The sequence below is a fragment of the Hemibagrus wyckioides genome, linkage group LG15 (genome assembly GCF_019097595.1).
Source record: "Hemibagrus wyckioides isolate EC202008001 linkage group LG15, SWU_Hwy_1.0, whole genome shotgun sequence".
NCBI lineage: Eukaryota > Metazoa > Chordata > Actinopteri > Siluriformes > Bagridae > Hemibagrus > Hemibagrus wyckioides.
The window spans coordinates 10,200,966-10,217,224 of record NC_080724.1 but is presented as its reverse complement, the minus strand read 5'-3'; the positions used below and the strand labels follow the sequence as shown (position 1 = coordinate 10,217,224).

The window sequence follows — 16,259 nt, the reverse complement described above, 5'->3', positions numbered from 1 at the left end:
TGAAAAGAATGTTGGTCTTAATCTAAATGTGTATTTTTGTTCAAATCAGTGATGGCTAGTTTGTTGAGTGTCAGGCTCTCATCAGTCATGCTCTACGTTAGACGCTGATGCTGACGCCATCTTCGGCTCGCGGATTACACAAGCTCCATGTATTGAGCAGCTCAGGATTAAGCATCTGAACGGTCACATCACTGGAGTCAGTATGGAGGTGCATGATTTCTGGAGCCTAATTCCTCACACTAGCAAAAGACAAAACATTTACACCAAAGTGCTGTTAGATTCTCCACTGGCCTGAAGGAGTTGATATATAAATTTGCTCATTTGAATAGAATATCCTTTCTGTAGTAACGGCTACTTCATAACCTAAGGAGTATATTCATTTTATATATATATATATATATATATATATATATATATATATATATATATATATATATATATATATATATATATATATATATATATATAATTTTGAAGATGCTTTGGTGTATTTCAGGTACTTTATTGATCCACATGGAGAAATAGAGATGACTTGAAGTTGTCTTTCACACTCATCAGATCATTGTCATGCATTTTTATTTAAAAAAAAAAAAAGGTCTATGGAGTCAAGAAACACACAAATCCTTTTCCAGCTACTAACGATGTATTGTTGCGGTACAAAGTAAAACATGAGATAACTGATCCTACAGCGCAGACATGAAACACTTGGTCTAAATATTCATGGTACAAAAGTTAATACTATTCCACATATGACAATCATTCCATGTCATTCGCATTCCCGTTTTTCTCTTCTAGATGAAAAAATGGATCACTACATTTTTGAGAAAGACTACAAGGCGCCAAATCATGGACACACACATACACACACACACTGACAATACTGCATTTTACTTCTCTTTAGCCGTTGGATGCCAGCCATATTTTGGCATAATGCAAACTTGATCACTTCCTGAAATCAGGTTGCCAAAGGACACAAAGTTTCAGGTGCTTCCTTCTATAGTGCACACACCATCGGATGCAGTTTATGTAGGAAATGATATGTCTGTTGAGTGTCTGAAAGGTCTACGGTTCTAAGGGGTGGGCAATATGACAATTTTTTGGTGATACTTTGGCGTCAAATTACTTAAAATAATAACAAATCTGAATTAATATAAATGCATTTAAATTAAATTGACTAAAATTGTACAAATTGAAAGATTCAGAACCAAATTTTAGATTCCAAACATTTTGCCTTGAATTTAAATATTTTTTAAAAAAAAATTATAAATATTCTAAAAAATAAAAGGGATATCTAAGAAAGACATAATCTATAATTTATACACTATTAATATTATTTCGTCATATTGCCCAGCCCTAGCTCTAAGTATACCGACATGGATTAATCTACTGACTCAGATCAATGATTTTTCACATCGAGAGACTGTATATACAGAAAAAGAGAGCACTAGGCAAAGAATGGCACAGCGGAGTAGAAATGAGGTTGCTGGTTTGTTTGGAGAATCTGCAAGCGATCACGCACCAGGTGCCACCATAGGCATGAGATTAGAGACTACAGGTTCTGGTCTTGTGTTGGTTTTTGCCATATTGTTGTGCAATTTGTTGCAGTCCTCTTATGATTCACCTCTTTAAAAAAAAAAAAAAAAAAAAAGTTCATAGTGTAGGGGTGGGTTCGGTCAGGGGAGGTGGGTGGGTGGGATCGGGTTTGGGTGGGGTTGGGGGTTTTGTTCATTTGAGTACAGGAAAAGACCGATGAAGATCAAATGAGACAGGGTCAGAAGAATGTGAGAGAGGAGAACTAGAGAGAGAGGTCTTGCTGGTCTGGTGTAATTAATCACAGCTCAGTGGACTTCCATTCAGTCGAGCATCAAGCTCTTCACCCAGAAATGCTCACAGTCAATAAGTTCCTTGTATTCAGAGTTGGGTTATAGACACATTACGTTGATTTTTCCTGCCGAATTACAGCTCATTCTGATTATTAAAATCATCTGCATGTAGGTCAAACCTCTGACATTGCCAGATTTTTCTTGAGTACAAACATCCAAGTCAGGGACTGTTAACAACATCTATCTCACTGCCCTATTAAACACTTTTCTAACCCCTAAACAGTGGGATAGAAAATAGGGACTGCAAAGAAAGTAGGAAATAGTGTTCCTTTTTTTGTTGTTTTTGTGATTTGATCTAGTATAAAGCCAAGAGAGTTTATAAATGAGAAAGAAGGATATATGAATAAGACTGTCTAATATCTGTATTACGTTACTACAAGCATTTAACTCAACTCTGAATATGACCCGTGGCTATAAAATAGAAGCTAGGCTCTAATTAGCATCCTGTCAGCCATGTTCACATTTCTGGGTAAAGTATTTCTTTAGGTTGTTGTTAATTGAGCAGGTAAGCAGCGAGCTTCTCTTCTGCTGGTCCTCTTGTTGTCTACCTTCAGCTTTGCTCTGCAATAAAACACACTGCATTAAAATCAGCAAAAACTTTGCGATGTATTAAGATTTTAAGGACAATTTCAGCTCTTACCGTTACCTTGCGGCTCATATAACTGCAAACAAAGTAAGAAAATTAAGATGTTATTGAGATGTGCTGTGTATAGTTTTGATTAATAGAAGAAATGTTCAGTGTCTCACCTGTGTTTCTGTTGCAGTGCTGTCAGGTGTATGTTCAGTTTTGACTGCATCCAATGTCTCACACATCATGTTGTTCTCCAGCATGGCATCATCCTGAGCATACACATGAATCATAATAGTCTGTGTGAAGCTGGAGGACTCATTCCTTCTGAGATTAGGGCTAAAAACATAGGTGTGTGTGTCTTACCAGGACCCATGGGTGTGACAAAACCTCCTCTGCTGTGTAGCGTGCACTCACATTCACCTGCAGCATTTTACCAATCAGATCCTGTTAAGAAATATGAAAAGAAATCATTTTTAAAAATTCTCATTTGTTAACTGTTTGTATGGTAGTGTGTTAGAGTAACATTAATGTGGTGTTGTGTAGTTGCATGTAAGTTTATTTGGGGTACATTAGTGGTTTAGTGTAGATTTAGTGTTGTGTTTTGGTTACTGTGTTAGTGTGTGTTCGCTTGGTGGGTTTTAGTATGTTAGTGTAGAGTTGTGTATTAGTGTGCTGGTGTGTGTTAGTGTTTGGGAGGTTTATTGTTTTAGTGTAGATTTAGTGTTGTGTTTTGGTTACTGTATTGGTGTAGAGTTGTTTTAGTGTGCTGGTGTGTGTTAGTGTTTGTGACGTTTAGAGTTGGAACGGGTTAGTGTATTATTGTTAGTTAGTAATGGTTTGGGTTATGGTTAGCTAACCCTTACCCAAGTGTGTTACTGTGTGTTTTGTTGGTGTTGGTTAGCTTGTTTGTGGGTTTTAATGTGTTGGTCTGGGTTAGTGTATTTGTGTTAGCTAGTGTAGAATTGGGGTTGGTATGGGTTAGTATCTATTGTGTAGAGTTTGTTTTGGTTACCATGTTGGTTAGTATTAGCCTGTTGGTGTATTGTTAGTGTGTATTAGTGTGATGGTATAGAATTAGTGTCTATTATGTTAGTGTGTATTGGTGTTTGGGTTAGTGTGTTGGTGTAGTATCAGTCTGTTGGTGTAGCATTAGTGTCTATTATGTGGTGTAGAATTAGTGGGTCTCACTCTTTGTCTGGGTAGGTGTGTTGGTGTAATGTTAGTGTGTATTAGTGTGTTGGTGTAGAGTTATTGTGTATAAGTGTGATGGTGTGTATTAGTTTGTTGGTGTGTGCTGAAGTGATTGTGTAGAGAGTTAGTGTTTGTTTAGGTTAGTGTATTAGTATAGCATTACTGTGTATGTGTGTGTTAATTGCAGACCTTGGCACTGGCACTGATATTGTCCCAGTAAGGAGAGGGAAATTCCAGTCGGCCCCGTAGGATCTGCTCAAACAGCTCCTCCTGCTGGTTCCTCTCACTCCGGAATGGAGGAAAACCACACAGGAGGATGTATGTAATCACACCAGCTGCCCAGATATCCACCTTTAAACCATACCTATCACACACATACACACACACACACACATGCAAAGTGTCATCATTAATCCTTGCACAGTATATAACAACTATATAGTGTATACACAAGTTCATTTCTATAAGTTCACTGTACAGATTATCTGTTGTTTAATCAGTTACACACACACACAGACAAACAGTTGTACCCTGTTTCTGCAATAATCTCAGGCGCAACATAAGTGGGTGTTCCACACACGGTATAAAGCGGCCCCTCCACTACAGTGGCCAGACCAAAATCCCCCAACTTCAGAGACTTGGTACCATCAGGATATTCACAAACCTACACACACGTAGAAACAGACAGTGAGTTTGTTGTTGTAATGGATTAGTGCTGTGTGTGTTTGTAGTGTATGTTGTGTTTGTAGATGTTTTAATGTGTGTGATGTGTTTTCTGTCCATTGCCCACATATTGTGTGTTTATAGTGTCCGTGGTGTGTGCCAACAGATTTGTGTATGTGTGTACCAGTAGATTCTCTGGCTTAATATCTCTGTGCACTATGCTCATGCGGTGCAGGTATTTGAGAGCTCCGGTCAGGTTGTACACCATGGCACTGGCGTCTCTCTCTGTGTATTTTGTGGAAGAGGTGATGGCATCAAACAAATCTCCTCCCTGTGAAATGCACACAAACACACAATTCTCAAACCATGCTGTACGTAAAGAGTTTAAAAGTTTAGTACACTTACAGTGTATATTTTTCCAGTTTTGAAAAAACTTGGAATACCAAATCCATCAGTCTAATGTTTCCCCTTTTCATTAACTTCATCTCCATTAAATGCTTTATCCTGGTCAGGGTTGTGATGGATTAAAGTATCGTGGGAACACTGGCATTAAGCGGGAACACTCCCTGGACTGGGCACTAATTAATTACAGGGCATCAAATACACACACACACAGACATACCTAGGGGGGATATTATACCTAGTTTATACGTAATGCTCACTGTGTGTCTGCAAAAGCAGCAAAGCGAACTAAATTGTCACCACGGTCACTGCCACATGGTGCTGAGTTAGCAGTGCTACCTGCTGTAGAGACCAATATAACCTTATCAGTAGAATGATGAATGATCATTTACCCCAAACCAAAAGGCTAAATCATTTGAAACAATTTCCTTTTCAGCTTCTGTACTAGATCAATTACCTATGATCTTTCTAGACTAGCAGTTATCTGACCACTGATTAAAGACCCTGATTTTGACCCATCTCAGCTGTTGAAACATGCAATTATGAAACTAGCTTCATGATCCTAGAAAAGGTAACTCACCGGCTAACCTTATATTTGTCTTTTTGGATTCATATATATGAAATCTCTGTCAAGGTTCCTGCCTCATCACAATACTTGGTCAAAAAAAACGGCGTTGGTTAAAGTAATAAATTCCATATTACTGGCCACTGATTAGAAAGTTCATGCATAGACAGAGAGATTTTACAAAACAAATAGAAATACATAACCACTGCTCAGGACTGGACTCCAGAACACGGAGTTATGAGGAAGCAATGCAACCCCCTCTCCTGCCAGTCTAATTGAATCAATAAATATAAAATATTTATCTGCCTTGGGCTATTGAGTGTTGGTCTAACGTCTATGACACCAGGAGTGCAGGAAAGGAAAATTGTTGTTAAAGGATAATTGCCCTGTTCTTTGATTGAGAAGGACAGATTTTGTCTGTCACCAGTCATCTGCATGAGACTAGCCAATTGCAGTCTGTTATATTATTCTATACTAAAGACAACAGCATCATCCTTCAAGTTTTTTAGCTAATCCACAAATAGAAAAGCAGAAGCTTCAAATGTCTCTAAGGATGCAAATTACCTTAACAAGCTCCATGACCAAGTAGAGCTCTGTGGGGGTGTCCACTTCCTCAATCAAAAGGATGATGCTGGGGTGCCGAACCCGGCGTAATATTGCCACCTCATTGGCTATCAGATGTTCCTGTAAGTGGCAGAGCACCAATCAGAGATGAAGGTCAGGGTTCGAGTCAGGGTTAGTGCAGCATTGTATAACCTACAATAATTCAGTCACTCTTTACAGTCGTGGTGAGCTGAAAATCTTCTCAGAATGCACAATATGTCAAACACATGGGATACAACAGCAGAAAAAACACATTGGGTTCCAAGAACAGGAATATGAGGCTATAATGGGTACACAGTCCCCAGAAACTGTTTTTTGGCATGATTTAATGTATTGTGCTTCTGCCACATGATTGGCTGACTGAATAGTTGCATAAATGCTCAGGTGTTCCTGTATATAAGGTGCATATACCTACATACATAATATACATAAATCCTCTCACCTTCCCACTGCATTTGGCTTTGTCTATGATCTTCAGAGCATACTCCTGCCCAGTGGCCCTACACACACACACACAGGTACATACACACATCTTATATCATATATATCTGAGCCCTTGTGGTTAAATATCGAGCTTTAGAACACAACATATTTGTAATATATGTGTTTTAGTTCCATACCGCTCCACACACTCTTTGACCACTGCAAAGTTTCCGTCCCCGATGACTTTCCCTACTTCGTATTTATCGGTGATGATGGAGGACTGCGGCTTATTTCCATTTACTGACACACCACATTAAGACATGGAAGGAGGGGGTGGGGGGTGGGAGAGAAGTGGGGAAAGGATGAGGGATGATGTCGACAAATTAGAGGATTTAACAGAAGGAAAAATGTAGGGGAAGAAAAATATAGAATATGTTAGTTTTTGACTATTCAGTGGCTTTGCTGTTCAGGATTTAAAGGAAATAGCAATTCTGGTGCTCATTTGTTAGATCATTATCCCCACTAGTGGCACTGTCAGGTAGTCAAATAGCACTGTAAAAATAAACCATAGTCATTTATGCTAAAAGAATTATCTCAGAACATAATTGCAAAATACATCTTGGACACGCAAGAAGATCATGTTCATACTAAAGCTCACTGTTTGGGGTGGATTTTTCCTTTAAGAAGGGTTGTGTGATGCTATTTTGTAATGCTAATCTGGGTATAATATCACCTCATAATCTCAGCCAGCATGCAGCATGCCTTTCACACCCTAACACACACCCTAACACATGAGCACACACACACACTCTCCCATATTATATATTCATTTTCTCAGCAACTCTCATTTTTCCATCACTCACTCACTTTCACTACACACATTTTTTTCTCTCACTCTTTTTCACTATCTCTCTATCTATCTATGTGTGTGTGTGTGTGTGTGTGTGTGAGAGAGAGAGAGAGAGAGAGTGAGAGAGCAAGTGAGAGAGAGATTTACCTTCTGGGCTCAAGTCCTCTTCTCCATTCAGTTCTCCGGAGGGAGGAGGGGAAGGAGATACATGACGGGAAGAGATCTACAGAGCACAGTCAGGGGAAGCAACACACACACACACAATATGCAAAACAGTAAACAAATGGGATAGGCTTGGTCCATGCTTGGGTAGAACTGATCTCAAAATAATAAATGGCGTTTCAGGAATGTGTGAATCCCATAGCTGCAGACTGTCCATCAATGAAGGGTGTGTGTCATTTAACAGGAAGTAGTGATAGTGTTATGAAATAAAATGGAATAAATAATAAACTGAGCTTTAGTGTCAACTTATTTGAGCAAGCTGACACAAACCTGCACTGTCTCTGTTAGAAACAACCCAATGAAAATGAGTTGAAATAAATCTGTGGAATGTCCTCATACCATTAGTATGGATGCTAGTTAAGCACATTTTGTCTAATTTGCTAATTTCTCACATTTGCTAATTTTACAAAAAATTACCTATTAATTATTATGAGGTAAACACTTCTGATTTTACAAAAAGCTTCAGAAAGACATCTAAACTAACCTTTAGTAGTGTAAGGTGATATTACCTTATGGCCGTGTGGACTTGCTGGGCTGGTCGGGGATTTCGATGACCTGGCAGTTGGGCTCTGACTTCTGGAATCCTCGTTGGCTGAACAGAGAAACCAGAGAAACCAGAGAAACCAGACATGCCAATCAACCATCTATACCATACCACAGTTTCAAAATGTCCAGCATTCTTCCTTGGTGAGTGTCATGATTACCTGACAAAGGTGATTTTGACCTAAAAAAGCCAGAGCCTCTTGGGGTAGTGGACTTAACAGGAGCTGATGACTTGGATGATTTCATCTTACACTCTGAGACATAGACAGATTAAAACAAAATCACAGAACTCTGAACTGTTTACCTGGCATGGTTATCAACAAATACAAAGATTTATCAGGAAGAAAATTATTTAGTCAGAATTGTTTCCTTGCAGCCATGAGTTCTATACCAAAGCTACTGGGGCGGGGTTAGCAACACTGTGTTTGCTGATTGGTTACACACAAACCTTACCAAAGTGTTGTACTATATACACAAACAACTGCTTTTTAAAACTGTGCTTTTTATAGCATCTGGAGCTGTCCAACAACAAAAACACACAATTAACTCAAGCACTTCCTGGGTGTTAGAGTTAATAATGGAGGAAATAGCCTGTCTACTCTAATGACACCAAATAATCAGCAGGTCACTGATCCTTTGTTATTTAATTTCCATACACTGGCAGTGGACATTTTTAGCTTGTTTTTGAGTGTTTCGGTGCCTTACCATTAACGAACGCAGCGGCCGAGGCTTTCCCTGCGTGTCCGATCGCAGCATCGTCCTGAGCATAGCGGAACTTCTCAAGACCGCATGCGATAAACACATCATCATCACCAAAAAAGTCCTGCAGGTTCGTCAGCTGCAGGTTCCGACAAAGAAAGACAAAACTTAGTCCAAATTCTGCTGTAAAATCAAATATTATCATGCTTGAGTCGCTTTATCATTTTTAGACTCCTTGACCTTCATTTATATTACAGATTTTATTTATTTATTTATTTGTGCAATTTCAGCCTCCACTATCAGAGGAGACAAAATAGCGACTTAGCATTGGTGCTTTAAGATCGATCACGTGTCTGAATTTAGCTCCATATTTCATCCTGGCACAAAATGGCTTCCGCACTTGTAAATCACCTTCTTGAGTCCTTTCAAGGTTTCTTTCTTATATTGGATTCTACACGGTATATAGATGTAAAAGAGATGACAGTGAGGCAGAAACATTAAAAAAAAAAAAAGACCTACTGGCAGGTGCAGTTGCAATGAGAAACCAGCAGTTTTGCTGATAAGGTAAAGGAGGTTTACACACACACACACACAACACTTCCGTCTCGCCAAAGAACAAATAAGTCTTTCAAGGATTCCCCTCCTTCCCTGCAGTAGAAAAATGTGTGGCATACAAATGAGCTCTGGTCCTCTCCCTCTCTCTCCCTCTCTCTCTCTTACACATACACACACACACACACACACACACACCAACACCAACTTGTGTGGTTTCTGTCTCTGCTGAGCCATTCAGGGAGTTCACCCAAGAGGAGCGGAGAATGGTTACCATAGCAACTGGCCTGCAGCCAGAGCCGAAGTGGGCTTCTCCTGCACTCCCCCTACACACACACACACACACACACACACACATCTTAGTTAGCTTATGCTATTATACTACTGATTATGAGTGTATACTGAGTAAGGTAAATGTCATGCTGATAAAGCAGGGGCTGAACTTTTCTTTTAATTTTCTCTAGATTTTTGACATTTCTCACATCATTAAGCAATCTGACTGAGCATGCTAAAAAAACAAGTGTAACAACACCTAGTGCGTAGAACCCTAGTGCGTAGGATGCTGGGCAATATTGTAGGTGCACTCGGTTTTAAATTCCCACAATTCCATTACTCAGAATGCAGATGGCTGAGCCACTTGTGTTTAAAAAAATCACTTGAATTATTAATTACCTGGCACTGATCGTTGAATGGGGTAGCAAGCAAGGTGGTACAGTGAGTAGCATCTCCAGTGCCCATGCTTCCATCCTGACCTTCTGTTTAGTTTTTTCCAAGTTCTCTCTGTGTCAGTTTCTTCCCCTCTCCTAAAAACATGCAGGTTTCCTCTTGGTGTGCATGAGTGTTTGAATGTGTGTGCCAAGATGGACTGGCAACCCAACCAGGGATCCAGGAAGTATTCCCACTACACTCCTGGTATTCCTATCATAAGCTCCAAATCCTCCACGACACCTGATCATGATAAATATCTAATAGAAAATGAATAATTTGCTCTGATGTTGTGTTTTGCAGCTTGTTTAGATTAGCTAGCTAATGGTATTGTTGCCAAGTTAGCCAACACAGTAGCAGCTTAATATAGTACTAGAATCCAAATCTGTAGCTAGTAGTTAAGTGTCTGGCCAGAAACCGTTCTGTGACAGACAGTAACCAACCTAGAACTAAAGCATGCAGTTTTCAGTGCTAGAACCTGGAAACTGCATGCTTTACTATGTGCTCACCATACAACAGCAAAGAAACAGTGAGGTGAAAATCTGGCAGGATTAATTACTTTATAATAAACAGCATCTCAAGTAATTTCTTTCATCAACCATACAGCCCACGGTCTGGTTTTATACTGTCACACAAACCAGATGAAGCCAAATGAAACCAAAGTAACTGCCGGAATCAAATTCATCTTTCATGTCCTGCATCCTTTCCTCTTCACTGAAGTAACTAAAAATGTTTTTCCTGTATTGTTGTAGCAAAGAGTCAAAAAATCGGATACTTCTGTTATGTTGAGCGTTCTAAATATAATAATAGTGCATGTCACTATGTGACTCAAATGTTAGGTTTATGTCACTTTTCAAAAGTGTGGAATTTTAATGGTGTGGAAGCCACCGGTTGCAGCACAGCCCTTCTGACAAGAACAGAGTGTTTACACATTGCCTGAGTGCTCACATCCCGTTGACTCCTAATCTGCACACACTCAAACATGTCACCTGGAAGTATGTATAAAACCTTAACCCACCTGCTTCCCGTCTAGCGTGTACAGCTTCTTCACGGCTCCAGAGTCGAGTTTAATGGCCTCTGTAATGTCAGCCAGCACCTGCTCGAAAGAGTGAGCCGTCTTTTTATTCAGCAGCACTCTGACAGCCTTGCGTGGCTTCGCACCACTCCGGATCACCGTCACAAGCTTAGGTTTAATAAAGTCTTTGCTTTCTTTGCCCTCCCCTGGTGCCCGTGTGCCCCCGAGTGAACCCTGACGGCCAACCCCGGGCACCGTGCCTGTCCCAGCCAGCCGAGAGCCCCAGTTAGGGTTCACGTTCTTGGTGTAGTCCACTTTTCTGTAGGGCTCGTTAGATGCACAAACGTAGCATTCACCTGCAGCGAGACAGTTAAACAATACTGTTAGACAGAATAATATCATATTAAGTTACAACACCCTTTAATTAACTATCTTTTACTAAGGAATTTCCCCCTGGGATTAATAAAGTTCTTTGAATCTTGAATCTTGAATCTGAAACACTAACAATATTATAAAATATTAAAATCATCAAAATTCAAGCTTTAAAAAACTTTGAACACTCTTTTGAAAGGTTTAACCTTCAGGGAAGTAATAACTTCAAATAATACAAAAGGCTAAATTGGGTAAGATTGGAAGAACATATTTTATTAAGAATCATTAAATTTATTAGATTTTAACTGAAGTCCAATAAATATCCATTGAAAGGTTGAATGAAAATTCAAATAAAAATCGAATGAGATGAAAGTCTATTGAATGTCCAGTAGACACTGATTGAGTGTCCAATTAAAGCTGAATGAAAACTGAATGGAAATTTAATGAATGCTCAATAAAAGTCAAATGAAAGTCAACTCGAATACAAATGAATGCCCAGTGAAATTCCAATGAAATTTGAATGAATCAAATTGATTCAAATTGAATGAATCTGAATCAAATATTCAGATGTAACTGATTTGTGGCAATTGTTATTGTTTTCGACTGGGATCTTTTTTCAAATAGGAAAATCCCACACCTATGTAAATGGATTCCCCAGTATTGATCTAAGAGCTATTTGAGGCATTAAACTGCCAAAATCAATCACTTTGGGTTTGTGCTCTGTGGATGGCCCTGGTGTGCAGCTGACTACCAAAAATATCAATACTAGTGGAACCCATTAAAACCTTCGAATTGGAATAACCTTGGAATTTCCCATTTTAATTGAATAAAAATGAGTTTAAGTGAATTAAATGAAATGCTGTTACTCTTTTATTTACTCCTAATTACTGTGTCACTAAATATATATGAAAAACTGTGTGTCCGCATTGTGTCTCAAAATCATCTAGTCCTCCTCTTCTCCATATTCCAGATATAAAAACTTTGGACATCTGGGATACATTAGCGATAAAATGTCACCAGCTTCATTTGATTTTAAAAATTCACTTTAGATTTGATTTTGCTTTACTTCACCGTTACAACTGGCTAAAATATTTATTTGGCTATTTTACTATTTTTCTTTTCACTATATTTTGAATGTTTAGTTCTTCACACTGCTTTAACGATAAGAAAAGCATAAGGAATAAATGAATACTTAATAAGTAAGGTTAAAGAACATAGATGTGAATGTGGAATTAGTTCTCTCGGCTCTATTCAGCATGTAATAACAGGTAGTTGGGGCGAATAAGGGAATCAGGTTTCAAGGAAGACAATAAAGAAAACAAAGTGCAAAAACAGTGATAGAAAACAACTAGCAACCACCACCCTGTCCACAGGGTATATCTGGGGTCAGGATTTTGTGCTGAGAGAGAGAGAGAGAGAGAGAGAGAGAGGACAATGTCAAATTTTGGATTTCTGCACCTCTAAGCATATAAAGGATCAAAGAAAATGAAAGCGCAGCAAGGAGGCAGAGGAGCACACAGAAGCAGATATATGAGCGAGGAGGACAAAGTGAACGTGAAATGTTAATGGAGTGTGTTGTAATGTGAAATTAATGGTGTTAATGGTGGCTGTAGTTTTGTAACCTGCTCACGAATGGCATTAATACAACGTGGCAGCTTTTATTACAGGAAGCTAAGGAGACTCCAGGAGCAGTGTATGAAGGAACGACACTCGTTCGACCCATTTCTCTCTGCTTGTGTTTAATATACAGGATGTTAGCTTGCAACAGCAAGTCCAGCAAATGGCCGCAAGCTAATAGACTGGAGTCCTGTTAAAAGTAATATCTGCTCCGGAAATGACAAATCAATTTCTATGATTAAAATGAATGTGACCATTAGCATCACTCAGGACTGTGTGTTCATAACGCTGTCAGGGCAGAGACATGCTGCTGTCAGCAAATTGACTGGGGGTGGGGCTGGGAGGGGGGATGGAGAGGGGTGTGTGTGTGTGTGTGTCTGTGTGTGTGTGTGTGTGTGTGTGTGTGAGTGTGTGTGTCCACTAATCTCAGGCATGTCCACGGTTTTACATTTGCTCTGCCCTCAGTTAAACCTTGTGCTGTCAGAATGAAATTTGGATTCCCTCTTTATTGGCCGGAATTCACTGGGTTACCATGGTGACCATTCCGAGGAGCTCATTGGCTCCTTCCAAAACCGCATAGTACTGTACGTGCCCAGGATTTCAGACTTAGGGGGTTACAACATCTAATTATGTAGAGGACAAGGGTGCAGAATGAACGGCTAAATAATTATATCTCTGTGTAGGTTACATAAAGTGCAGGGATTATTATTGTTATTATTATTATTATTATTATTATTATTATTATTATTATTATTATTATTACTTAAATAAGCATGAGCTATATTTGCTTTGAGTAATGAGTAATAGATTAGAATAGCAATTGGGGTGTCAAGATCGTTTTTTCTAGGGTGCCTCCCATGCAGAAATAGTTTTTATTTATTTTGAGCAGTGTAGCTACTTGTGGTGATGTACAACGTGAATTTAGTTCAATTGCAATAAAATGTTAAATGATCTCATTTGTACATTTCTATTTTTTCATAATATGACTTTATGAAATTCCATTTCTTGTGTCCATATCACTCCAGCAGTCCTCTCCCACATCCCTGTAGGTGCTCCTTTGTCTTACCTTCCACCAGCTCGTCTAAGCTCGTCACTCTCTTGCTGCCGTCCGCCGTGTAGATGGTGCGGACGCCCTGCGGCAGGTGCAGGTTGTCTGCGAGCGCGCGCGTCAGCTCAGCCAGCAGCGCATCCAGAGACCGGAAGCGGTCGTTGGACACGGCGTAGACAAGCCCCTTGAAGTAGCGGTCCCCGTTGCGGTAAAAGCGTACCTTGCGCGCCCGCTTCTCGGAGCTGAGCGCGCGGAGTGTGCGGGTCCGGTAGAAGCTGCAGTTGGCGGACTGAGCGGGGCTGGGCACCAGGCTGCTCGCCCGGGACCCGGACTGAGAACCGGAGCCGGTGGCGCGGGTCGAGCGCCGACCCTTGTCCCGTTCGTCGAAGTGCTCCAGCTCGATGCTTCTGTTCAGAGCCATTTTGACCGTAGATGACACGTTTCGGTTATTTTTGTCTTGCAATGAAAGCACGATGCACTTTTTTTGGTCACCGGCTCCCGGGTCTACACGACTCGGTGTCTCACGCCTGCCGGGGAAAGCTCAGATGGCGGGGTGACCCCCTCTGAGAGAGGGGCGTCGTGCGGCATGCGAGCATGATTTACTTACACTCGGCACAAATGCGTAATACCTGCACAGCTTCTTCCTCCAAAATATTATTCCATGAACAGTTCACACCACAATAAAAGGCAGTGCAATCATCCGGTAAATGCCGCTGCCGTTATGACCAGGAATAATCCAGATTCATTGTAATCAATTTCAGTCCGTGGAATGTGTAATAAAAATCTAGAATCCGAGAGCACACTTTAATGAAAGTTAAATAAAACAACACGATCACTAAGCTTCATCAGACTGCCTTTGTAAGTCCTCGTGGAGGATGGATGCTCCCTCCGTGCAGGTGCTGGGCGCGCCGCGCTGTGACCGGGGCAGCATGGCCGCCGACGAGAACGCGCAGACTCTCTCATCCGGGCGCGCGCCTCGCAGAAGGTGAGAGGCCGGTCGGGAGCGCGCATCAGCGTCTGCCTAGAGACCGGTGTCCGCTGGGTCTTAGTGCACCCTGAGTAGTTGCTATCTATCTATCTATCTATCTATCTATCTATCTATCTATCTATCTATCTATCTATCTATCTATCTATCTATCTATCTATCTATCTATAGCAAGTGAACATTTTGTCCTCAAAGTTGATGTGTTAGAAGCAGGAAAAATGGGCAAGCGTAAGGATTCGAGCAAGCTTCACAAGGCAAATTGTGTTGGTTGGACTACTGGATCTCTCTCTCTCTCTCTCTCTCTCTCTCTCTCTCTCTCTCTCTCTCTCTATATATATATATATATATATATATATATATATATATATATATATATATATATGTGTGTGTGTGTGTGTGTATATAGGTGTGTGTGTGTGTGTGTATATATATGTGTGTGTGTATGTGTTAGCTAGCCGTCATTGTCCAGACTCATGATATGCATTGTCCTGCTGTGAAACCCAACTGGAAGTCTCCAACTCATAAATCCCCCTAACGACAATCGAGCTCCATTGTCTACTCCACAATAACCCTATTATTTTCTCATATTATTTCTTTCTTTCTTTTTTTTATTTTTACAAAGTAAAGACTAATTTACTACTAGCACAAAGAGATCTGAGAGAACCACACATGCAGAGACAGAGAGGAGTCAGAGAAAATATTGGGAAAACAGCTAAATTTTTCTTTTTCTATTTCTTTTTTCACGTTTTTACCACATAAACACACTGTCTTAGAATTCACATTCACACAGCATCCTGTGTAAGTGACCTTCTGTCCAAGTGACCTCAGTTTGATTCTGCTCTGCACATGCTACCAGAAGAATAAAGCAACTGAAAGCCTTGTCTGTTCAGTGTAGAAGGAAGAAGGCAGATAGCTAGGGCACCATCTACAGGGCAAGCCATTTTGGTCATTTGGATTTGTGAACATTTGTGTAATTAGTTTCATTATCATACAAATTTGCACCAATTTCAGACTTGCTTGTTGCATCTTACCTTATTCATTACCTGCAGATTTAAACACCTCGGGTGATAAAAAAAAAATCTGCTCGTTTTTCTGCATTGTGACATTGGACGTAACCCTAATCCTAGGTTTTATCTCTTGTGTGCAACCTAGTATTTATATCCAAAAGAAACAGGAACATGACTGAAGGCAGCAATATGATTCATGGAAAATATTTTCATTCAATTTAATTAATTCTTGGTCAGGCAGACAAAGTTTAAATAGAAAATACTATTATGTAAAAAAAAGAAAAAAAAGAAGAAAAAAAGATATGCAGTATAATAAAGTATAATAAGAAGAGTTTACATTGGA

General features: G+C 39.9%; 1 protein-coding gene across 2 annotated transcripts; it reads right to left on the bottom strand.

Moving 5' to 3' along the window:
• Positions 1–559: 559 nt before the first annotated feature.
• Positions 560–14,862, bottom strand: LOC131365535 (serine/threonine-protein kinase DCLK2). 2 transcript variants are annotated; one of them, XM_058409141.1, is made up of 16 exons: positions 13,943–14,862; positions 10,891–11,243; positions 8,622–8,754; positions 8,078–8,170; positions 7,883–7,965; positions 7,299–7,374; positions 6,499–6,601; positions 6,321–6,378; positions 5,840–5,959; positions 4,493–4,639; positions 4,176–4,309; positions 3,835–4,009; positions 2,818–2,898; positions 2,631–2,723; positions 2,524–2,545; positions 560–2,444 (listed from the first exon to the last, which is right to left on the bottom strand). In XM_058409141.1, the coding sequence occupies exons 1-16, from the start codon at positions 14,343–14,345 to the stop codon at positions 2,434–2,436; spliced, it is 2,085 nt and encodes a 694-aa protein (XP_058265124.1). In that variant the 5' UTR covers positions 14,346–14,862; the 3' UTR covers positions 560–2,433. The 2 variants fall into 2 exon arrangements, with proteins under 2 accessions (XP_058265124.1, XP_058265125.1); XM_058409142.1 differs by having other exon boundaries at positions 2,530–2,545.
• Between the last annotated feature and the right edge of the window lie 1,397 nt (positions 14,863–16,259).